This window comes from Pleurodeles waltl, chromosome 1_2, assembly GCF_031143425.1.
Source record: "Pleurodeles waltl isolate 20211129_DDA chromosome 1_2, aPleWal1.hap1.20221129, whole genome shotgun sequence".
In the NCBI taxonomy this organism is placed as follows: domain Eukaryota; kingdom Metazoa; phylum Chordata; class Amphibia; order Caudata; family Salamandridae; genus Pleurodeles; species Pleurodeles waltl.
Window position 1 is genome coordinate 573,192,068 of NC_090437.1, and position 25,405 is coordinate 573,217,472.

At 41.6% G+C, this 25,405-nt stretch overlaps 1 protein-coding gene across 1 annotated transcript in view; it reads right to left on the reverse strand.

Annotated features, from left to right (window-relative positions):
• Nucleotides 1-25,405, reverse strand: part of LOC138301701 (bifunctional heparan sulfate N-deacetylase/N-sulfotransferase 3) — a 546,324-nt gene that overhangs the window by 107,809 nt on the left and 413,110 nt on the right. The window contains exon 9 of the mRNA XM_069242218.1: nt 10,467-10,590. Coding sequence (XP_069098319.1) covers nt 10,467-10,590 — 124 coding nt within the window. The remainder of the gene's footprint in view (nt 1-10,466; nt 10,591-25,405) is intronic.

Here is a 25,405-nt window from a genome sequence, read left to right on the forward strand (position 1 = left end):
GTCGCAAATGGTATTGCATACCACTACGAATCGCAAATAGGAAGGGAACACCCCTTCCTATTTGCGATTCTGAAATGCATTTTGCGAGTCCGTCCCGACTCGCAAAATGCATTTCTGCATTGGAAACACGCATTTGCGAGTCGCAAACGGCAGATTTTGCCGTTTGCGACTCGCAAAGTGTTTCCTGCATCTGGCCCTAAATAAATTACACACAATGGATGTAAGCCCAGGAGGATGTGAAGGGCAGCCGATCAAAATTCTAGGTTACTTTGAAGGTTGTTTAGAGTTAGAAGGAAGCTATGTAGTAGACGAGGTCTATGTGTCCAATAAAGGGGACAATCTATTGCGTCAGCAAATTCAGGAGAATGCTGTTTGGTCTTGTGTCGGCTGCATCAGTGTTTCAACGCATAATGTATAAGGTTTTAAAAGATTTAGAAGGGGTCAAGGGCTACCAAGATGTTGTTTTGATATTTGGTAAAATCATGGAGGAACACAATGACTGAGTTTATAGAGGCCTGGAGAGATTAAAGGAGTCAGGGCTAACATTCAAAAGAAACAATTGCCAGTTTGGCATGGTGGAGGTAGGATGCCTAGGCCACCTGATTTCAGATGGAGGAGGTAAACCCAAACAATAATTGATTGACACTATTTGCAATTTGAAAACACTACAGTCTAAGGAGGAGTTAAGCTCATTTTTTGGAATGGTTGAGTACTATGGGAGATACATAAGCAATTTAGCAGGCAAATAGGAGCTTGTTAAAGAAAGGCAAGGACATTGAGTGGTGTTACCTATGTGATGTGGAGTTAAGGGCAATTAAGGAAGAGTTGAAAGAGGCCCATCTTTACAGGCATTTATCTCAGGTGATAAGACATTTATTCTTACAGATGCGAATTCTAAGGAACTGGGAGCTATGTTAACCCAGAAAAGTAATGCACAAGAAAGACTAATAGCGCGTGCCTCAAAAAATGTTGAACTATCCTGTAATAGAAAGGAAGTTTAAAAATCTCATTTGGGGGATGAAGTTGGCTGTGTTATCAGATCATAAGCCATTGGTTGAGGTATTCAAAAAGAAAGGGTTAAATTACAATTCAGCAAGAATATGCAGATGGGTCATTTCATTACAAGAATTACATTTTGGTGTGGAGTATCTGCTACAAGTTGAAACATTAGTGCAGACTGCCTATCAAGACTGATGGAAGAAGAAAAAATAAATGATGGACAGGATGATGTTCAAGATTGGGAGGAAGATATTTGTGAAGCAATGCAAAATGTGTGAGAAATTTCACTTGGTGCAATAACTGGGGAGGAATGGAAATTTGAATTACAAAATGATGAAATGTTTAATAGAGTGATACATGCCATTGGTCCTGGAATATTTAAACATCTTAGAAAAGGAATGGTGTTTAGTTAAAAATGAATTGGTGGTTGATCATAATTTGTTGCTGAGGGGAAGAAGAAGAATTCCACCTTCAACACTGAGAGACAAATTAATAAAACAACCTCATGTAGGCATTCTGGATATAGTAAAAACAAAGGAAAACTTGAGAACCAATTTTTGGTGGCCAGGAATGGATGTGGAGATTGAGCAAGCAGGTAGTTGAAAACTTATCAAGTTCCCATGGTTTGCAGGAGTCTACCAAGTCAACCACGGGAATAAGCGTCTATAGACAATGTGGGTCCATTACAAGGTGAGCATGTCACACCTTATCTGATAATAATGATAGATCTCTACTCAAGATAGGTTGAGGTTAGCAATGTCAGGGATATTTCATTTATTAGCAACATCAAGCTTATGGATAGTGTTTTTTAAAAATAGAGTTTTCCAAAAACTATCTTGTCCGACAATGGTCCTCAATAGTGCTCTACGGAAATGAATTATTTAAAAACATGTGGAATTATACACAAAAATGGGCCATTTATCATCCAGAAACCAATGGCACTATTGAGAGATTTACCAAATAACTAAAAGAAAGTATACAGTTGGCAAAAGTGAACTGTCTAGACTGGAGAACACAAATTGCAGTAGAGAATAATTGTGTACCACATGGTTCCACATATGACCACTGAAAAGACTCTGTTTGAAATGTTTAAAGGAAGAGCAGCAAATGCATGTTTGTGTCCTGGCCAGATGGATTGGAACCAGGGCATTATGTTGAGAGAAAAGAATGATGGAAAAAAGAAAAGAAGAGATTGACAGAAGAAAACATTTCCGAAATATTGCGATCAAAGTAGGAGATGTGCTAAAAATTAAAGGACCTGTAGGATGTGTGGTATGGTCAAATGTTACAAAAGCTCAAGAAGTATTTAAATTATTTTGTAGTGCTATATAAACAGTTGATGAAAGGATATGGAATAAAAACAGGGTGGTATTAGTAAAGATGCAGTTGAAGGAAAAGGTGAATGTGAGCGGTGAAAAGAGAAGTGATTAAAGTGAAGGAAGTTCAAGTGATGGGCAGATCAGAGGCAAAAGAGAAGGAGTGGCTAGAAGACTAGTTGGGAGTTCTTTTGGTAACAGGGAGAGAGTAAGAATGAGTAATTGGAGAAAAATGCCACCACGTTATCTGAAAGAATTTGTCACTGTGCAAAGGTAACATTACTTTAGGTACTGTAATGCTGATCATGCTTAGTTCATATTTGTACCTGTTGTTGACAAACCTGTAGACCACAACCATGTATTAAAAGCTTATTAGTCAATGTTTATTATTTTATGTTATAAAAAAGGAAGGGAGATGGTAACATTGGCTTATCTCCAATTGACACATTTAATTTACCTGTAAGTCCCTAGTAAAGGGCATTACGTGTGCCCAGGGCATGTAAATTAAATGCTACTAATGGGCCTTCAGCACTGATTGTGCCACCAACTTAAGTAGCCCTTTAAAATGTCTCAGGCCTTCCATTGCAGTGCCTGTGTGTGCAGTTTTCGACTGCACTGTCGACCTGGCTAAGTAAACATTTTGTCTGGTCCAAACCTTCCTTTTTAATACATATAATTCACACATGAGGTAGACACTAGGCATCCCCTATGACAAGATGCAGTTTTACATGTCCGGGTAGTGTAAAACTCTTAAATTCATTTGTTTTTCACTACTACAAGGTCTCACCTAGGATAACATTGGAGTAGCCTTATAAACTTTGATAAGCATAACTTTTATTTGGGAAGACACAAATTTTCCAAGTTTGTTGTCTCTGGAATCACTATTTAAAATCACACCTCATAGTGAAGTCAAATTTTAAATTGAAATTCTGAAAATGCCATTTTTCGATAGTTGGCATTTTCTAACTTTAGCCATTTGGTGCCTGCTGCCTTTTTCTGCTGACTTGTCTGGGGTGGGGTGAAAGATAGGCTTTCTGTATTCATCCTAGAAACCCATACACAATGGGAGTTTAGATGTGACCTGAAGGGCCTTTGTGGGTCATTCGGGCAGGACAGGAGGGAGGAGCTGGGCACAGCCTCACTTGCACCTGAATAGGCTGTGTTCTGTCCACATGGAAAGGGTTGCATAGCCCCCTGTAGTGTGTCTGGATCCAGGGGAGGACGGTCAACGACTCTGTGCACTTCAAAGGCATGTCTTTGAAGTCTCCCCCTACTTCAATGGCATAACTGGTTATACGTACTGGACCTCTGACACCACCACTCCAGTACACTTCTGGACTTGTGGATACTCTGCCAGGAGAAGGACTGCTGTGCTGCTGAAGGACTGCCCCTTTGCTGGACTCCTGCCTTGCTTACCTGCTGCCTGCTGACCTCTTGCCTGGGAGTGAGAAGGTGTGGTCCTGCATCTCTCTAACCCAGAACACTGAGAGACTCCAAGGACTAGTTGGCTGGCCTCCCAATTTGAAGTCTCAGGGATATAAAAGAGTTCCAACCATCCTGCTCCGGCACCTGGGCTCTGCCATCTGTGAGTCTACCCTGCAAAGTTGTGCCACCCCAGTCCTGGACCACTGGAAGTTTTTACTCCAGTAAAAAACAATGTATCCTCTGCTATAGGAGTAGAACTGATACATGGCCACTGCTGCAAGGAGCATAAATGATGCATTGCCGCTACTGCATGGGTCGGAACTGACGCAGCAGACTTGCGTCACTATTGCACCATGCATCTTGGGACTGACACATCTACTTCAGAACCTTTATGTGGCCCCCTGACAAGGCTAATTGGATATTTTGGCTTCACCCCAGTAGCACATGCGGATGACACTCAGCTCATTGTGTCTATCTTGAACAAGGCGGAAGAGACAGCCTAATGTTTTAATAGATGTATGAGTTCTACAGGGCAATGGATGAACACCAACAGTCTAATGCTTAATTCAGGAAGACCGAGGCCTTGATGTCTGGGAAAAATTCACAAACTTGGGACCAATCTTGGTGGCCTGAAGAACTGTGTCTCCTCCCTGTACCAGTATCTACCATTAAGAATTTGGATGTCATTTTTGATTTTAGTCTGACCTTTATGCCCAAATAAACAAATTCACCTCATCATGATTCTACCTATTGCGGAAGATCAGGAAGATCGTTTTTTACATACCTTTTGATCTGCAAAAAGAGGTGGTAGAGGCACTGATGTTATTAAGGCTTCATTATTGAAATGCCTTATAATTTGCCATTCACCAGCACTCCTTGCAAAAATTGCAGCACCTTCAAAATGTGGCAGCAAGACTGTTAAGTAAATCCCCAAGTACCAGTCAATTCCAGGGACCCTATGAGAGCTTCATTGGCTACCAATAAAGAATCGAGTCAGATTTAAGGCCCTTTGCGTTGCTCACAAAGCTTTATATGGAGCCGCCCCATACTGTCTAAAGAATAATCCCACCTGTAAGACCGCCAGTCGGTCACTCCGATCAACTAATGCACGATTAATAAATGTGCAAAAAATCAAGAGATCTAATTTTGGGGGCAGAAGCTTTATATACACTACATCTCGGCTTTGAAACAATCTACTGGTACAATTCAGAAGCCAATCCAACCATTTGTCCTTTAGAAGACTTCTTAAGACTTGGCTCTTCTCTGGTACTAAAAACTAAGTGGTAATATTTGTCTATCTGGTAGGTTAATATTCTGTCAGTTTGGCAACACAGCACTAAGATGCCTAAGGCATTCCCGGGCTTTAGAAGAAGATATCAATATCAATATCAGAACCACCACTGTGTGACACTGTCCCTGGTGCAAGCTACATGCATCCCTTGTTGATGGCAGCCTTGACGATGATGCTACTGCTCCGCATCAAAACCTTAGTGCTCATCGAAACCAATGCATCGCTGGACTTTGCACCACAAGCCCCAATGACAGGATCCTCGATGAGGATGCAACAGGACCTTGCACCACAGCATCGCTGCATCTCAGAACCAAGGCCTGCATCAACTGCACAATGCATCTTTGCCTCAGATCCACGCAGCACTTCGCAACCAGGATTTACGGTACTTTGGTTCAGTGGGCCTAACTGGGTCCCTGTGGCCGGCCCATGCTACATTGTGGTTGGCCTGAACTTTTGACTTTGTCCTGCTCCAGGTTGACCACCTAGACCCGTTTTGGTGCTTCTTGCTTCTATGCACTATTTTACATTTTATTGTTTAAAACTTCATAACTCAAGTTCAAGTTTTGGTCTTGTTTTATTTATTAAATCGAGCTCTATGTTTAAACCGGGTATGGATACTTAATGTGTGGTGTGTTCACTGTGTTACTGTTTGACGTGTTGCACAAACACCTTACACAGTGCCTTCAAGTTAAACTTGACTGCTCTGTGTCAAGCCTCCGGGGGATGAGCACATGTTAATTTGGGGTTTGCTTGTGCCTTCCCCTGACAAAAATTGTGGTTGCTGCTTGACCAGGGCTCACACCCCAGTCAGCCAACGACCTAATTTCTCATAGTAATTATCTAACTTTTTCACATGTGTGATCACTTGAGCACTGAGCATGGTCGAGATGCATTAAATGTTCAGTGTATATAAAAGCTGAATGCTTTATTGTCACCTATTATTGCTTCTTGTAATACTTTAATTGTATTATTTGTGTATACCAACTACAATAATGTATTTCATAAAGTGATTGTAATGTATAATATGCATTACACCACAAGGAACCACAGTTCTTTACTGTTCTTTAGAGCCCCTTGTTCCATCTGGTTATTGGGCACCCCCTTTCTTTATCATCACAGGGAGGGTGGCCTTCAGGGGACAGCAGATCATGTCTGTAATTGCATTTTAAATAAAGTCAACTTTATTTAAAATGCAGATCATATTCCTTTAAGGAACCACAGCTGCTTTTAAAAGGCCTAGAAGTGATGGCCAAGTGGAATTGACTGGGCAGACAGCTGTCTTTGCAAAACTATAGGTATCATTGGTGCTCCAGGTTCAGGGGCACCAGGACCTAGCGGTATGAGGGACCACCTGAATCCCAATTATGGCTGTTTTACTATCCCTCCTTACTTGTATATCGGACCAGTGCCCACCTTCTGTGCCAGTGCTCCTCACTGAGCACTACATTGTTCAAAATCTATGTGCATCCTTTGGCAGACATAGTGGCAAACAATGGCTTGCTGATTTACTCCTACGCTGATGACACACAAATTGTTATCTCTTTTTCTTCTTCAGATTCCAGTACTACCTCTAGTTTGACAAGAATGTGGCAGACTGGATGTGGCCTCATTTCTTGAGATTTAATGGTAGCAAGACAGAAATGTTGGTTCTGGGTAATCAACCCCTGCTATGTGGTCCCCACTGTTGGCCTGAGGAATTAAGCAACCGCCCCACCCCTAAGCAGGTGGTTAAATGTCTGGGTTTTTGGCTGGATAGTAAAATAACAATGAAACAGCAAATTATTCAGGTTGTTATCTGCTGTTTTGGCCTGCTAAGGTGCCTGAGAACGACACTATGGCTCTTACCCTTCGAATCTCAAAAAAAGATCATGCAGGGCTTGGTTATTTCACAGCTGGATTACCACAACACGCTTTATTTAAGCTCTACAAATGCCCATTTAAGGTGTTTACCAACTGTTAAAAATGCAACAGCATATTTACTCTGCCATATTCCTTGTCGAGCCTCAGTTACTCAAAATCTTCACCACTTGCATCGCCTTTTAATAAAAAAACACATTAAATGAAAAAGCTTTATATAAAGTTTATAGAGCTTTGCACCAGGTCAGGAAGGCATGCATTCGCTCTCTGAATTGCCATTATATTCCCAAGCAGACACTTCAATATAGTGAACTGAAACTTGCCTTCATTCTTAAATTCAGACTGGTTAAACAGGGCAGAATGTCTTATAGGTTGTTAGGACCCAAGCTATGGAAATCTCTAACCCTCTGTTTTCAACTGAAACTTTTATGAAACCTTCAGGAAGATGCTTAAGACCTGGCTTTTTTACGCCATTGAGTTTTGATTCTTCTCTTCCCTGCCAGTGTTGGGAACCACGTTGGGGTAGGCATGCACTCTATAAACTGTTTGAGTGATTGTTAATTTGGACCTTAGAGCATTGTACTGAGGGGAAAAGAAGGAATCAATGGAGAGGAGACCCATTAGTTTTGGTGTCAGAGTGATGCCAGGGAAGGGGACAATGAACGTTGGGAGCCCAGGTTTTTAACAGAGTTCCCCTAATTATATTACAAGATAAATGTATAGACAAATCAAAGGGAGAGTGAAACAGAGATTTAAATAATAATTATGTCCATATGTACTATTTAATATAAAGCAGACATTGAGGCCCATATTAATACTTTTTTAGCACCGCATTTGCGTCATGTTTTGACGCAAAAGCAGCACAAACTTACAAAACACAATTGTATTTTGTAAGTTTGCTTCGATTTTGCGACAAAAAATTACGCAAATGCGGCACTAAAAAAGTTTAAATATGGGCCTGAATATGAACTATAACATTGGCTCAAATGTATCCTTATTGTTAATACATTTAGATTTATGATCATTTGAAAGGCAATGTCAGTCATGTGAAGCAATACTAGAGCATGGCGACAACTTGTTTAAAAGTATGTATTTTGTGTTCATTTTCTATTTACTCAAAGAAGTGTGCATTGCACTTCTAAGTTTATTTTAGAAAATCTAAAGTATAATGTTCATTCCGCCATGGAAAATGTAGAAAGTAACCAGTGCTCATGAAGACACTGCTTACTTTCTGTTCTTGCAGAGGTGGGAGTTGATCTTTGAAAGTGGTGGGCCATACTACTTACCCTGAACAGTGGTGAGCAAGCAAAGCTAGTGAGTGGACATCTTCTAGGAAGGTTGAGGGGGCAGGGTTATTCTTCCCCTGAGAAAATGTTTAAATATTGTTCAAATAGTGAATTTGACAGCACAATTTCACAATTTTTATATAGATTTGCTTAAAAGCCTTAGGGTTTGAAGGGACACTTATTCGGTATGCAAGTGCTATCATTATGCCAAGTCAATGAAACCTGACACTCCTCAGGGCTTGATGCCTCCAAACGTAAAAAATGACCTCCATTGTGCCAGCATCAATATTTTATTATGGGTTCTCCTCCCCCCATATGCCATGTGTGCCCTCTTGAGCCAAAACTTACAATGTGAGTGTACCAGAATTTTGTCAGACTTTCTGTCTATATACCCTGGGTGACCCTTACTAATTTCCCCCTTGTGCCAGGGGGAACAATTTGTCATCCGTGCCCACATATGCCATGAATGTCCTCTTAGGCCACAACTTACATACAATGTGTGTATTTCTGTCTATATACTATGTGTGATCCTAATGTCAAAAATGATCTCTATTATGTCAGGCCAGCATTTGTCATGCTACTCCCCTCCAATATGCCATGGTTCTCTCCTTGATGTCAAGAATTAGCTTTAATGTGCTAGTACCACCATTTTGCCACTTTTGCTCCTGTGGCAAGAATGTTCCCCAGTATGTCAGCACTAGCATTTTGCTGTGTGTGTCCATGGGTGCACCATATGCCAAGTATTACCTCTATTAAGCTAGTACAAACATTTTGTCACAGAAGCCTGCAATGCTAGGAATTGCCTCCAGTATGAGTCCATCCATAAGCTAAGAGTTACCTTCAAATACCAAGGCCAACCCCACATTCTCAGTCAAGCTCACTTACATTCACTCACACTGACTCTCCTTCACTCATGCTCATTCATTTTCAGTCAGTTGAACGCATTAATTCTCACTCTTCTGCAGTTACTCCTAATTTCACTCATTCACACTCACTCTGTCTCTGACCCACTCATAGAATCTCATTCACTCACACTCAGTTGCACTCACACTTTCTCAATCATTCTCACATATTCTCACTCACTGCTACTCATGATCACTTCTTTTAACTCACACTCATTTTCACTCACTCTATAACACACATTCATTAACACTCTCACTTGAGGTCACTCTGACTCTTGCATTGTCACTCACTCTGACTTATTCATGCTCACTTACTGCCACTCATTATCACTGTTTCTCTCCACTACCTGTCACTCACTCTACTCAGACATACATGCTCACATATAAAAACACACACACACACAGACATGCCCTCTCTCTCACACACAGATAAACACACAAACACACTCACGTACTCACCCACTCACACACTTACTCACTCACTCACACCTGCATGAATGCACACAACATACATTTACAACATTTTCTTTCTTGTACCTTAGCTGCCAGCTAAGGTCCCACAGCAGCTCCTCTTGCTCCATTTTGTATTACACTAGTGGTGAATAAGAGAACATTATTCAAATAATGGAGGAAAAAATGAAGGATGAAACTCTTGATACCCACATAGGCAGTGATTTACCACTCCTGGCCAGAGGTCATAAAGGTAGTGTCAGGGATTTCAAGGGGAAAATCAAAGGTCACATCTGCGACCCCACTAGCCCTTGTATCTCAGATGCTGCAGGCTGTTACAGGTCCCATCACTGTGTGCATTCTGGTTGTGTGTGTTTTTCTGAAAGCGTGATTCATCCACATGACCAAGGCAGGCATTATATGACATTATATTCTCTGCCATGGCTCAAACAGTTTGGGCTATCTTCTTGAAACAACAGTATTCTAGTGCTGTAGCCACGAGCATAATTTTCATTAAAGTATAATACAGTTTGTAATAAACATGCTGTGAAATATAATTTCTGTAAACATGCATGGACCAATGACAGAGGAGTCAGGGAGTTACCTTGCTTCAAGTCGATTACATTGAAAAGTGGGTTGTAAAACTTTCCTTGACTGGGGGATGTGGGCGTGTGTACCTAATTTGGGGGCTTTCTGTCGACTACCTCTTTTTCTTTCATTTTAAGACCAGTATGCAGCATGAAATAGAGGGGATTGTTTATGAATTAGCAGTTTAGTTTTCATAAGATGTATAAGGGATTATTTTGGGGCATAATTATTGCAGGGTGGTCTGGCGTAGGCATCTGCAAAGATATATACACATATGACTCTACTATTGACTTTAATTTTGAACAGTATCTGCATCCCAGTTTAGGTCTAATGTTTGCATAGCACATCTTACCAATCAATACCATGGTGGTAGTTATTACCATTGAAGAACTGCACTTCTTCAAAGGTTCTGGGGCTGGGTGAGTTGCTGATGATAGATGGGTGCATAATCAGAAACAGGTAGAGGGCGGTGGTACCTGCAGTACAGAGAAAAAATCCACGGTGTAAGGAGAGACTGCAGAAAATCAAAAATTGGAGAAAAACTCAAGGTCCAAGAGGACCTGCTAAAGCTGCAACACAGAATAAACAGTTTTCACCTTAAGGTATTGTGCCTAGGGAAATGTGTGAGTATTTTCTTAATTAGCACTTACAAAGTCAATCGGTTTGACCTTTGTATTGTAGGTTCACACAAATACACAACATTCATTTACACATTCAGTTCCTCAATGGAGATTGTGAATGCTATATAAATGCCAATACAACACAGTGCAATACAATTTACAATATATTAAAATGTACACAAACACATAAGTAGCTAAAGTACCACAGATATAGGCACCCATGCAAACTCAAACCAAGACATCTAAAGACATCTTTGCATACACATAGGTATTGAAAATCCAGACTTGCTTACCTGTCATTTTTTCGATATTTTGTCCTTGATATTTAGCGTCATTGTTATTCTGACCTTGATGTTTAGTATGCACACCGCATGCACACACAAACACACACCATCAGACACACATGCACTGATCCTCAGACATCATCCTCTGAAACATATATACCAACAGAGATAGAGGTATATTCATGCACAAGGACCACCAGACAAACATGCACTGATGCACACAGACCATTATGTACACACACACACCTACACACACACACATATTGAGGAGCAAACAGATGGCTCTATGCTTACATTCACATATTCACAAAAAATAAAGAAAAAAGGGGCTAATTTACAAGCCCCTTGTGCCACTGTAGAATACTTTTTTCTGATGCTATGGTGGCTCAGAACAGTTCCCCACCCGCACCGTACTTACAAACTGGCACAATGGGACCATTGCGCCAGTTTGTAAACCCTTGCGCCACATTATAGCTGTGCCAGGAACAATGTATGCAAGGGAGGCGTTGCCCCGCAAGGAGGCCCTTGGGAATGACACAGTGAAATCTACAAGATTTTACTGCGTCATTCTACTGTCTTTTTTTAAATATAAAGCTTGCTCAGGGCAGGTGTTGAAGTGACACTGTGCTTTGATCTATGGGCCCCCGAGCATTGCTAGACTAGTGTCAAAATGTTTCACGTTAGCCCAGCAAAGCACCACAACTGCATCAGAAATTCAGACACAGCTGTGCTAATGAGCACCATGGTGTGCTGTACTGTAAATACAGTGCTACCATGATGTCATTAGGAGGGTGAGGGAAGCATAGGCTGGCACAAGCAAACCGGAGCATTATGGGCGATGCACCAGTTTCTTGTAAATGAGGCTCTAAGGTTAAAGGGATGTTGTGGTTAGGTGAAAATGTCAGATAAAAACAAGCTGTAAACAGAACCACTTACATTCACCAGTTATAGTTATCTAAAGTAACTATGAATCATATCCTAAAGTAACTATAACTCATGTCCCAGTCAGTGTTGTCATCAATGATGTCATTTCAAATGTTGAAGTGATGGTATCAATGATGTTGTAGAACATATCATGAGGAATGTAGTATGTGAGATAATTAGCAGAGCATTTTGAGGCTCAAGGCCAGATCCTTCACCCAGCCCTCCACTGGCGCCCAACTAGCCCTCCTTCGGCTGTGCACAGTTGGGTCCAAAGCCTGTAGCCCAGCCCTGGGCCTAACACCTCATGGGGCCCTACCCTACAGTGCATGACTAAAGGTCATGCGTGCCATGGGGTTGGACGCAGGGTCCGGCCTGTAGCCAGGCTTTGTGCCCAACCCCTGCAGGTGTGTGCATGGCTAAGTGATGTAACAATATAAAGGGTATCATTTTAAGTAAGGCAGACCTACTTACTTTGTCAAAAGATCAGAACACCAAAATATAAAAAGTTGACATATTGGCTTCATTATGGGTACAAAGCATACCTATAGTGTTTGTCAAAAAGTCAGCAATAATTGTAATCAAATGTATATTTTATAAATTCACACATTACAATGATTGATAAAAGTGATTGTCATAATTTATTTTAGCAAAGCTTTATTAAAAAAAAGTCAGCATTTCTTGGAGTTTTTTTTATAACACGTTTCAAGCTACAACATACACCAATAGAACCCACCCCAAGGGTCCCTGCACTCCAGCTGAAGAGGAAAGAACTCCAGCTCAGAGTGCTCTAAAAAAATATGGTAAGCTCTCCTGGGGGTCATGAGTTCAATGACCCAGGAGCTTTACTGTTTTTTTAAATATGGCTTGTGGAGGGTTGCCTGCTGCACTCCTTGTAGGTGTACCCCAACATTATATTTTCTTTGGTAAAAAACCTTTGCAGGGCACTGTGGGGTGCTCCTTCTTTGAAGAACCCATACTGGGTGCCGGCAGGAGCTGCCAATTATTTTAAGTGGGTGCCCCAGTGCCTCCTTAATGGTCCCACAACCCCCCCAGCATTGGGGACCACGGGGAGAGCCCCAGGGCCCCGATTACCCCTGCTGGCTCTCTAGCCAGCACCTATGGTGGTAATGGTGGGTGCCAACTCTTTAACTTTACTAACTCCTGTGCGAGAGCCTCTCTTTTTCTGTGCTCTGGCCTGGGTGGCACCAGTCGTGTGTTTCCTGTCCGGCAGGGTGCAGGCAGGGTATGCTCGAGCTCTCCCAAGCAGGAAACAGCAATGACCCTCGGGATGGGGTCCCTAGCACACTGCTTGGTTCAAGTCCTGGGAAATTGGAGCCAGGGGGCGATTTATGGATCAGAGAAGGGAACTATAAGCTCCTCTCCTCTAATTATACATTATATCACTGGTGCTTCATAGAGACACAGGGAGAAGGGGCCACTCACCCCCTGCCCTAATTATTAAAAATCAGCTCTGGGTGAAGTGGTATCCGAGGCCTCATAGTGGCTAGCGGTGGTGTTACCCATGTGCTCCCTCCCCTAACTATAAAGGAACAGCCTCGGCATGAGATGCTTGGGACCTCGGGAAGGTGTGGGGAGAGGAGCCGCATGTCCCCCCCCCAACCATAGCCGCACCCACAGGGCTATATCCCACTCCAGGTTTTTATAAAAAAGCCTGTTTTTAAAAAAAATAATGACTGTAGATTTGTGGATTCACTACAAATTTGTGGTAACATTTTAAAAAACAAGTTTGGACCCTCCCACCAGGTCAAATGGGGCATGGTATTCCTAGGATTTTCAAAATCTTTTTTCAAGACCTAAAATGTCTGCTGCCACATCTTTGTTGAAGTAGTGGCAGCCAGTAAGGTCTTATCTCCACGGATCCTCTGTGGAGTGATATATACATATATTTTTCTTTATCAAAAATTACTAAACAGATTTAGACCAAATCACAAACAGCATGCTTTTTCGACCAAGACCTTTCTTTCTGCCAAATTTGTCACAATTCCATTCAGCCGTTTTGGCTATAGCTGTGTCTAATTTTTCTTGACTGGGGAAGCTTGTTTTGGAACATCCCCTTTTTCTTAGCACCTACTTGACAGATCTCCCTGAAACTTTCCATGAGGGAGCTCAGGAGAATGAACCTTTTTTGGAAAGCTTTGTGAGGATTTTGTGCAAATCAAAAATTATTTTTCTACGGAAAAGAGGTCCTAACTATAACAGTTATATGTCGGAACCACGGGTGCCTAAACCACCTGTGGCTCAACAACGAGGTCGGAACAACGACCTCGTTCTAAACACTAATGCTTTTACCACAAATGTGTTTACAACGATTTTACCGTTGTAAACGCATTCCTGGCACAGGCATTACCAATCAGCATACACGACCCAGCATGCTTCCACCCCAGCCCCCCACCCCACCCATTAAACCTAAACCCTGACCTCCCTTCCCCCAAATCCTAGTCACCCCCAGCCACCCACCCCACCCCAAAAACAAAAAATACCCCGAGACCCCACCCCGCCCCTAAAACCTAAACCCTGCCCCCCTAAACCCTAATCACCCCCAGCCCCCCCAAAAACAGCCCCAGTCCCAGCCCATCTTACCTTCTCTTTCACCGCGTCCACTCCGACTCCCTTCTGTACCTTAACCATGCATGTACGTTGTTCAGACATGTGTGGTTAAGGTACCAAAACCAGGAAGTCGTGGAAAACGAAAGCGTTGTTTCGCTTTCGTTTTTCACAACCTCGTGGTTCCGGACTCGTTCTTCCAGGTGTTTCCCAACTATAACTACCTATTGTTTACATTTCAGGGGAGACTTGTAGGCTCCCACTAAACAAATATGTCTGAAGGGTAATACTAAGGAGCTGGTGGTTGCCAGGGATTACTTTTGGACTCAGGCAATGTGCAAATACTGAAAATCAAATGCACATGACTGGAGTCATACCTTCCACGTTTGAAGGCTTTCTTATGAAAGTGGGATTTCCAGTGCCATTGAAGAAAACTACATATGCAAAATCAAAACGTGTGCAGGCTAAACCCCACTCCACTCCTGAATAAACTAGGAATGAGGGAAACCCTCGAATTCCAGCGACACTCACTGTATTTCCAAACGAATTTCACACATTATTGTTATTCATCAAGTCAAACTTTTAAAAATTGCCTATAACATGATCTTGTTATCGATTTTAGGTTCTAAAGGCTTTACGTGCACAAAATAGCTGCTTACACTACCTCCACTGGTTGGCAGAGGGACTGCGCCATGAATAATTGCATTTGTCTATCCATGGCAACTTTAGAATTACATTCATTCTGCTGTATTAAATTACCTTCATTTTAATCAGCGGAAATGTGCACTGAATAGGATTGAAACAACTTGAATATTTTCCAAGTTAAACCAATTAATAAGATTTGCTTCCCTGTGTAGTCTAATTAAGCAACATGCTTACAGTAACAATGTTGGTTGACATATACTAAGAGGACTTCTCATAGAAGGTGTGCTAAATCTTGAATTACATGGAAAGATCCTACTCAAGAGTGATATTTTTTCACTCCTTCCCAAATTAGCGTCTAGCGAAAATAAAGAGCAAAATGCTCAACCATACGTGCAACATGGTTCAAGGGTTGTGATGCAAGAAGGATTGCTTGTGGAAAATCCTCCTACACAAAGACAATCCTAACAGAATGCAGCACGCTTCAAAACAGTATAGAACCAGGAGAAATACAGGCATTTCTCCTAAGCATGCCTCCATTGGGAAGGTGTACAATTTTGACGCACTCCCAGATTTGCTAGTCATGATCCACCCATTGAATGCCTTTTCATGGCATTACTCCAGATTTACCAAGCCATGTAGGGCCATGCAAGGTGCCTTTGTGTGGTTTGGTTAATCTGACTTAAGGTTTGCGTTGCGTATTCGTCACCTTGCAGATGCAGAGTGAATACCCAAAGGTGTCATGTTGGGTTTTTCATTGGATCTGTGGATCCACACACCCCCATCCCTCCAAAAAAAGGGGTTGGGTGTCTGTGGGGGTGGGGGTACTTGGGTGCAGGAAATGGTCACTGGCCAAGCTATGTGCCCAACTCCATGCTTCGCATGAGGATTAACATCTTAAAAGCAAATGGTATAGTGACATTATAGTATAGAATTGTAATAATATCTTACTTTATAATAACAAAAAACCTCACAAATTCATGGAAAAAATTAAGATTAAAGGAACATTATAGTTAAGTGAAAATATCAGTTTAAGTTACCAAAACCACAGAAATTCACCAATATAGTTATCTTAAGTGAATTTAACCTGTGCCCTAAAGTAACTACAACTCATGCTCTCATCATGCACTGCTTCTACCTTCACATATAACATCACTCATGACATGTTTAGTGACTGCATTGATAACATCCCTAAGGACATCTGTAATAACATCATTGATAACAACACTGTTCATGGCGGAGATACAAGTTATTGTTTCAGATCAGACTTTACTGATACGTTACTTTATTTATTATTTCATTCAATAAAATGAAATACTGTTGAAATATTAAAATATTAGGTACGTAAACCATCATGGTTGTCATCATGGCTACTAATATGCTAAGAATGCTATGAATAGTATGATAGCACATTAGTGCTATGCATTTTGCCATGGATGTCTCCACCATTAAGAAAGAACCAAAGTTGAAAACACTTCGGTCATAGTTTATCAGCTCACTGTCACTGGAAGAGCAAGGGAACAAGGTGAATACTCCAGACATTCTTCCCAACCTATCTGCGTTACTCTAATTCATAGCCATAGCTAGAAATTACTTCAAACCCTTCATCAAGATCCTCGCAATTTTAAAAGCCAAATTCAAATTGCCACATATTGTCCCCCAAATCATCCAGATACTAACTGATCAGCATGCAATATTCTCTACAAAAATGTCTTCTAAAATAAAAATGTTTTTAAGAGAAAATAACTTTGCATTCAGAAGCTCAAAACTCTTGGACACTTCACCTCATACCTTGAGAAAATTCCAGAAATTGCAGACCAACAAAACGTGTCAAAGCCTACTTGTATGAGGCCCTTGCCATTGGCCACCAGACAGGGTGCCTCTCTTCAGGGAGCCGATTATTGCAGCACCTTGCATATTGTGTTGTCACAGTACTATAAAGTATATACAAATAAATTGTGATAAGCTTGTGACAATCTCCAGCCTGTAAATGACACCTGCTCACTTTGAAGCAAAGAAACCTTACTTGATAAAGCAAGTATTATGTACATTATTCACTCATAAACTGGTCACCAATTATCGCAGAGCAGTGTTTAAAATGTACCCTACTGGTATTGATTATGCTTCTTTGAGGGTGCCAAGAGATCATGTATCAGAAATCCTCCAGCTCCTACTTGTAGAGAGGGTTTGATTTCATCGATTAATTCTGAAACAAGCACATTGTGATAATAGTCTGGACTACTTGTGAAATAAAGATAGCAAGTGCAGACCAGCCAGATGGCTTGGATCCGTATTAAAAATGCTGGTTAGTGACTCTGAGAGTCAAGGTCAGCATTACGATAAAACACTCTCATTCTATGGAGCACAGCTCCAGACTGACCTCACTCTGCAAGTAAGTACACCTGGGAACATCTTTGATTCTGAAGACTATGTAGAAATTGGTACTTTGTACCTCTCTATGTAAACATTACACTGGAATTGAAGATGCAAGTGCACTGACAAGTATGTGCTCTGTAAGGCCTGGTGAAGAGCAATCTAGACTCCACCCTTAAAACATCATCATTGTGCAATTGCACATTTATATACAACATTGTATTCATTGTGTGTCTTAACCATATTAACATGTGTGAGGCATTTAAACTCCTTAATGAAACGTAATCACTGCTGAAACTGGAGATTTATACATCTGCACTGATGTTTAGTTGAAATGTTTACATGTATTCATTATTAATGTTTTACATTTACACTTCAAGTCATATTTGCATAAGTAAACATGCACTCTTTTATTCACGTTTACATTTATTTGAAAGTTACATGTGTGCATGTATAACCATGTATTCAAAATGCACATAGAAATGCTTAGTTAAAGTGAGTCTGACTACAGGCCTCATTTTAAATTATACTTTGTTTGTTCAGCATGCTCTTTTTTTGCAGGAGCGTTCTCATGATACTTTTATTGGCTAGAGAAAGGAGTATTGTTGTATGTATTAGTTTACTGATATTAAAGCCTGAGAAGAGACATTTTGGCAGTGAGAGTGTAACCCTAATGAGCAAAGATAGCATCCTATTCATTGTATATCAAGAGCAAGATATGCTCAAGGTTGCAGTAACTGTCTAAGTTTTGGTGGGATGTGACACCTAGAAGATATTGCAAATGCACATCACGAGAAGTGAATTGATTGGTTCTTGGTGTGGAAAGAGATCCAAATGTTGCTGACTTTGAGGAGTACAGGTCTCTCTGTGTCCCCTCATTCTTGCATCTGTGAAGCTTTATGCTAGACATTTATTCCTTTTCCTTGAAGAAGTCTACTGAAGTCTTCACTATGCTGACCCCTTCTCAAATTTCCTGCATTTTCAGAATTTCCTGAGACTATCCTTATTCTCTAATTAGAGCTATTATTCAATGATCTTAGAATTATTCTTTGTTTCTGTGAGAGAACCAGAGGTTTTTTTATGGAACACCTATTTCTAGTTCTCAGTTTCTGTATTGCAGTGGCTGTTACTGTTCTGTATCTTATTTTGCTAAAACTGAACTTATTGAGCTATTTCAGCTTGCCAACTGTACTGCTGTATCTTTCGAATATGTTTCTGGCATGTCTATATACTTGATTGATCAATACCTTGTAATACATTCTTTACAACAACAGTCACTGATTCCTGGTCTTTATTGTGGGGTTATATCGACTTCATAATTATGAAATGTATTATTGATGTTGACTCCCTTTTACGCTTCCTATCAACGTAACAAAGGTCCATACGATCAATGAGGGAAACTCTTTGATGACTTTCCCAAGAAGCCATGAATTAATTCCCTGCGTACTCCTAGGCCCAAGGAGACGTTTGTCACATAACAAACCACATAACAACGTATCATAACATTAACACTTGGAAGTATAGATATTGAAATTGAAATATGAAAAGTCAATGCATATTTTCTTCACATAAACAAGCCTGCAGATCTGTGTTGGTTCTGAAAGAGTGTTAGGGAGATTGGTTAGTTAGAAAGAACATGTGTAAAGGTATCCATTAATCCAACCTCAAAAATATGCCAGGATAATGTAAATAGACTGTGAGTTCCCCAGATGACTGGCAGCTTTGATATTTTACTTGCTTATGTACAAAAATATAATTTGGCTTTATTTTGACTCTGTGTAGAATATGGAATACATCTGCAGCTCCCTCAACGGATGAAGATAATGTTCTATGAGGCACAGTGAAAGATGCATGCATTCCACTCTGGCACGGCCAACCACCACCCGCTGACTTCAACCATTCATCCAACCAGTTAACACCTACAGCTGCATAAATACAGAGGCTGACATCAGAGAGAAATTGCAATTTTGAGCTGAACTCTCATGTATCATTGCAAAGCAAAAGTAGTGAAAATGAATCACTAAACAGAACTACTGTCAATGGCCATCACTGGGCACTCCTGAAAAATCAATTCTTACCTCTTATGGTACCAGCCCCCCTAGGAAACAGGACTTGGCACACTGTTTTCCAAAAAAGGGTGGAGTTCACCAATATTTAGTATTTCACCTCATTGAAAGACTGCTAGTTTCTGAAATCAGATCAACTCAAACAGTCTGTATAGAACAAATAGATTGGCATGAAAAATCTGTACATTTTCACACTAGTAAACCAACTTGCAGCAGGAGGACATTAAATTTTGAAGACAGCTTCGAAAAACATCATTCATAAATCACCATATGTTAAAATCAATGCTCTCCTTCCCCAATTCACAGATTGTGGGACTAGAAGGCATACCAATTGATTTTTCGAATTTAAATTCACCCAGCACTAACACAAGGAAGAATGATCTTACAAAAATATTCACATATTGAATATAAATGTATAAAACTGCTTTTCTATAGCTCTTCCTTCTCTCTGTTCAACAGGGAGTAAGAAACACAATGAGACTGAGACAAACTATGCATCCTCAACTTTTAGTGGAGGTGGGGAAAACAAGGTAGCAGGCTAGCTACGGGCAGTGGGAGAGAATTTGCTGCGTGTAAGTGGTGAAAGAACACTCTGTCTGGAAGTGTGCGGGAGAGAACGTCTAACATCTGTCTTGATGAATTGTTTTCTCCCAAGAGTCACTTACGTATGCTTCCTTGGTTGGTTTTGGCAAGCGGGTGACCATTACAGGAGGCCCCATTGCGGTGTCAGGCACGGTGGAGGGGCTGGGGCACAACGGCAAGTCAGAGCTGTGGTCTCTAGTGGTGTCTGGCTTCTGACGTGGAAGGGAGATGGCTGAAAGAATCCCCTTCTGGGGAAAAGGAGGCAGAATCAGCACATGTGTTGGCAAATCACCGAAGGTCCATGGAAAAGGAGGAGGAAAGTCAGATACAGATCGTGGTGGGTTATGGGCCTGGAAAGTCAGAAAAGTCAGAAAAGTCAAGTAAATCAGCGTCGGCCCAGCTCAGGGGAAAAGACAAGTTGCCTGGGGTAAGAAAGTGAGGGGCAGAAGCTTGGGGTTGCTGTCAGTAGGAGAAAGGAGGGAGAGGCAGCTGCAATGAGAAAGCTGGGCAGGACCATTGCTTATGCATTAAGTAGCAGATTAGTACGACCCAAAGAGGAGCTTACAGTATATGGTTCTGCCCCAGGAAATGTTTCAGAGGCAGCCTTTAGAGATAGTATCCATGGACATGAACAGAAGGAGAGCCAGGTTGAAAATTACAATGAGCAAGTAACCAGAACTAAGGCTATACATACTAGCCAAAAGAAGGGTAGGGACCTGTAATTACAGGTATTAAGTAAAACAGTGGTTCCCAACCTCTGGTCCCGGGAACCATGGGGGCCCGCGAAGCCTCCCCAGGGGGTCCACAACTGATCAGAAAATTAAATAATGTTAAAAGAATAGTTCCCCAGCATCCTGTAATGATAAAGTGGGGGTCCCCAGAAGTCAAAAGGTTGGGAACCACTGAAGTAAAAGACTTAAGATCACCCCCTCATTGAGGACGTACTTTAGGGTTCTGCCTAAAACATTGATACTAAACAAAAAGGCAATAAAGACCTAGTTGGGGGATTTACAGCAGGTACAAAAGGAGGTTACTACCGATACTGAGGAGCGTCAGATAGAGTACAGCCCCAATAGGTATCAGGGTCTAGAGCAGAAGACTACTGGAGATGAGGGTTAAGTAGGAAATGGGTGCTGTGGTGTCCATCTAGGTTCTGGGGACAGTACACCATTGAATAATGACCCCCAAGTGCCCTAGTTTGAACAGCCTGAACAGCCTAATCGCCCTGGTGAGTTGCTGGAAGCTGCACCTCTTACAAGGGTGACACCACAATTAGCCCTAGCAGGAGAAGGAGCAGGGCTGAGGCAAAGCTGCAGAGGAGACCCTCCTAGTCAGTCTATTGCTGATATGCTGAGATCCCTGTCTTTGGAAGTTAGGAGTGGTTGTGTGACCTCTAATATAAATCAGAAAGATATAGTAGGCCTGTGAGAAGACCTTGATAAAAAGCTAGATGACCTTGCAGGTAGGACAGCTGTCCTAGAGGAAATGGTAGGGGACCTGAAGACAGCAGTGGTACTAAATAAGGAGGAGATCTGGAACTTGAAAGTTGGTGAGTAGGGAACTGTAACAAAATTAGAATCATTGGGAAATAACCAATGGAGGAACAACCTGAGAATTTTAAAGGCTCTGGAGGGGTTGGAGGGTGGAGATTTGAAAGCTCTGGTGGTCCGCCTGTATAATGCAGGGGTGCAAGTGGAGGAATTGGAGGAGGAAATTGCAAAGGATATTCCAAGGGTACATTGGGACCCTTTCAGGAAGCCTCCTAATAGAGATAAGCTGAGGAAGATCTTGGTTAATTTCCACACATACTCAATTAAAGAGAGTATCTTATCGGCTGTGCTGAAGCAGAAGGTGTTATCTGTGAAAGGGGTCTCCTTTGAAAACTGATCCGACATTTCCAACATAACTGTTAACAGACAATAGGAGGTGGGGAAGAGAACTGATGTGTTAAAGAAGTTAATAGGCACAGCCTATTTGAAGTTCCCCATGATGAACAACAAAATGTATAACTTCAGTTAGGTACCCAGCTTTCAGTAATGATAAAGTGGGACTCCACAGAAGTTAAAAGGTTGGGAAGCACTGAAGTAAAAGACCTAAGATCACCCTCTTATTGAGGAAGTACTTTAGGGTTCAGCCTAAAACATTGATACTAAGCAAAAAGGCAATAAAGACCTTGGGGGATTTACAACAGGTACAAAACATGTCTGAAGTTACTATCGATACTGAGGAGAATCAGATGGAGTGCAGGCCCAATAGTTATCAGGCTCTAGAGCAGATGAATACTGGAGATGAGGGTTAAGTGGGAAATGGGTGCTGTGGTGCCCATCTACGTCCTGGGGACAGTGCGCCGTTGAGTAATGACCCCCAAGTGCCCTAGTTTGAACAGCCTGAACAGCCTAATTACCCTGGTGAATTGTTGGAAGCTGCAGCTCTTACGAGGGTGACACCACAATTAGCCCTAGCGGGAGAAGGAGCGGACAGAGGCAAAGCTGCAGAGGAGACCCTCATAATCAGTCTATTGCCGATATGCTGAGATCCCTGTCTTTGAAAGTTAGGAGTGGTTTTGGGATCTCTAATAGAGGTCTGTGAGAAGACATTGATAAAAAGCTAGATGACCTTGCAGGTAGGGCAGCTGTCCTAGAGGAAATAGTAGGGGATCTGAAGACAGCAGTGGAACTAATCAAGGAGGAAATCTGGAAATCGAAAGTTGGTGAGGAGGGACCCATAACAACATTAGAATCATTGGGCAGTAACCAAAGGACGAACAATTTGAGAATTTTAAAGGTTCCGGAGGGTTTGGAGGGTGGAAATTTGAAAGCTCTGGTGGTCTGCCTGTTTAAAGCAGGGGTGCAAGGGGAGGAATTGGAGTAGGAAATTGCAAAGGATATTCAAGAGGTACATCGGGACCCTTTCAGGAAGGCCCCATAAGAATTAACCTGAGGAAGATCTTGGTTAATGTCCACACATACTCTATTAAAGAGAGTATCTTATCAGCTGTGCTGAAGCAGAAGGCGTTATCTGTGGAAGGGGTCTCCTTTGAAAACAGGTCTGACATTTCCAACATAACTGTTAACAGACAATAGGAGTTGGGTAAGAAAATTGATATGTTAAAGAAGTTGGGGGCCACAGCCCATTTGAAGTCCCTCTCCCACCATGCGTGTCATGATGAACAACAAAATGTAAAGGAGTGGATGATTTTATTAAGGATTTGGAAAGGGGCAGTCAAGAGTAAAAGATTGCAGCCTTTCCCTCTGCCTCTGTTGGTGTCCTTCTTGATGATGGGGTGTTGTTGTTTTTTTGAGATTTTGATGTTTGGTTTCAACTCATTTTGGATTTTGATTAACGAAGATAGGAGATAAAAGATTGTTACAAGATTGTTCTGAGCGGGGGTCCTCCTAAAGGCAGTGGCACCAAGAGGAAGGAGGGAGGGTTCTCCCAGGGTATGGGTTGGGTTTGGGTTGGGACATGGGGTGATGTGAGGTGTGTAGGAACAGTGTGGGGAACATGTGGGAATTTGTTTTTAAAAATCATGTCCTCAGAAGTGGATGAGATTTTGCAGTGTGGGAAACAGGTTTGGTCACGGATTATGAATGCAGTTTTAGGGGGTCACCCAAGGCTATCTAGGAGGTAAAATGCACATCATAAGAACAGGTTAGAGTTACTGAGGTTCTTGTCTTGGAACATTAATGGTTTACAGGTGATAAGTAGGCGGGGGAAGCTGTTGCAGTATTTGAGAGACTCCCAGGCAAATGTGTTGGTCCTGCAGGAAGCTCACCTGACTAAGGAAGAGGTGGATGCAACAAGTTGTATGTACCAGCCAGAATGGGGGTATTAAGGAAGTAGCCATCTTACCTAAAAACATTCTAATCTCACCCTTCAGGAGAGTGTAGTGGATAAGGCTGGGAGGTGGGTAATTGGGAAACTGGTAGTGTATGAATGTGTATACGTCCTAGTGGAATATTACGGTCCTAATAACGAAGACATCGGATCATTGGTAGATCTGTTTCAACATCTGTTTCAGTTGTTGGACCCCGTTATTTGTGTGGGGGATTTTAATGTTGTGCTGAACTATGAGTTAGATTGATTATTAGGTAGTAGGTTGAGGATAAATGAAAAAATGCGGCTGCAAGTGATATCTATGATGACTCCGTTGGGGTTATATAATGTATGGATAGAAAGGATGGAGTCACTGAGTGGGTACACTTTCAGAAATAAAAAGTATAGGCATCAGTCGAGGATCGATTATGCCCTGATAGATAGGAGACTAAAGGGTACAGTGCAGGAAGTGTTACATGTGGGAGCTCATTTGTTAGACCACTTGGCGGACAGTTAGTCCATTCATTTAACAGGAGAAATTGGTTGGTGTAGATGAACTCTAGACAGAACTCTTCTAGTAGATGAGAAAGTGGTAGTGAAGCTGCGATCTGCCATGGAGGAGCTCTTTCATGTAAATTTAGGCTAATCCCCACCGACCATGGTACGGGATGCCTTTAAGGCCTTTTTAAGAGAGAGACTGGTGAGGTTGGGCTCCTTTAAAAGGAAATTACATAAGGAGGAGATTAATAGGCTGGAAGCACATGTATGGGAGGTAGAGCAGAGATTGGCGCAGCTGGATCTCATTGCTGAAGAAATCAACTGAGGGAGTTATTACACGTAACACAGGATGGGCTCTCAGCAGTGATAGAGGGTAGAATTAGAAAGAGGTGTGAGGTGAATAGGGTGGCTCATTTCAAGTATGTAGAAAACTGCAGCAAACTGTTGGCTTGGAAATTAAAATCAAGTCATGTAAAACGGGGAAAGCACTAGGCTGGATGGTTTGCCTGTGATAATTCATAAAGTTTTTGATAGTAGCATAACACAGGTTTTGTTGGAATTGTATGATGGCATAGTGGAGACAAGGGCCAGTCTCCCTCCATTATGGAATGCCACTGTTAAGCTAATATTCAAACCAGGAAAATGCCTAAAGAGGTGTGACTCATATAGGCACACATCCTTTTTAAATTGCGATTATGAGATATTTACAAAAAATCTGGCTGACAGATTAAGTGGTATTATTGGTGGGCTTTTACATGAGTACCAAAAAAAGTTTCTTGAAGGCAGATACATGCATGGGTTGATGCAGGGGTTAATAGGTTCAATAGATCTAGCCGAGATATGTTAGGCCCCATTGGCAATAGTGATGTTAGATGCTACTAAGGCTTTTGATAGGGTTAATTGGACATACTTAAATACCCT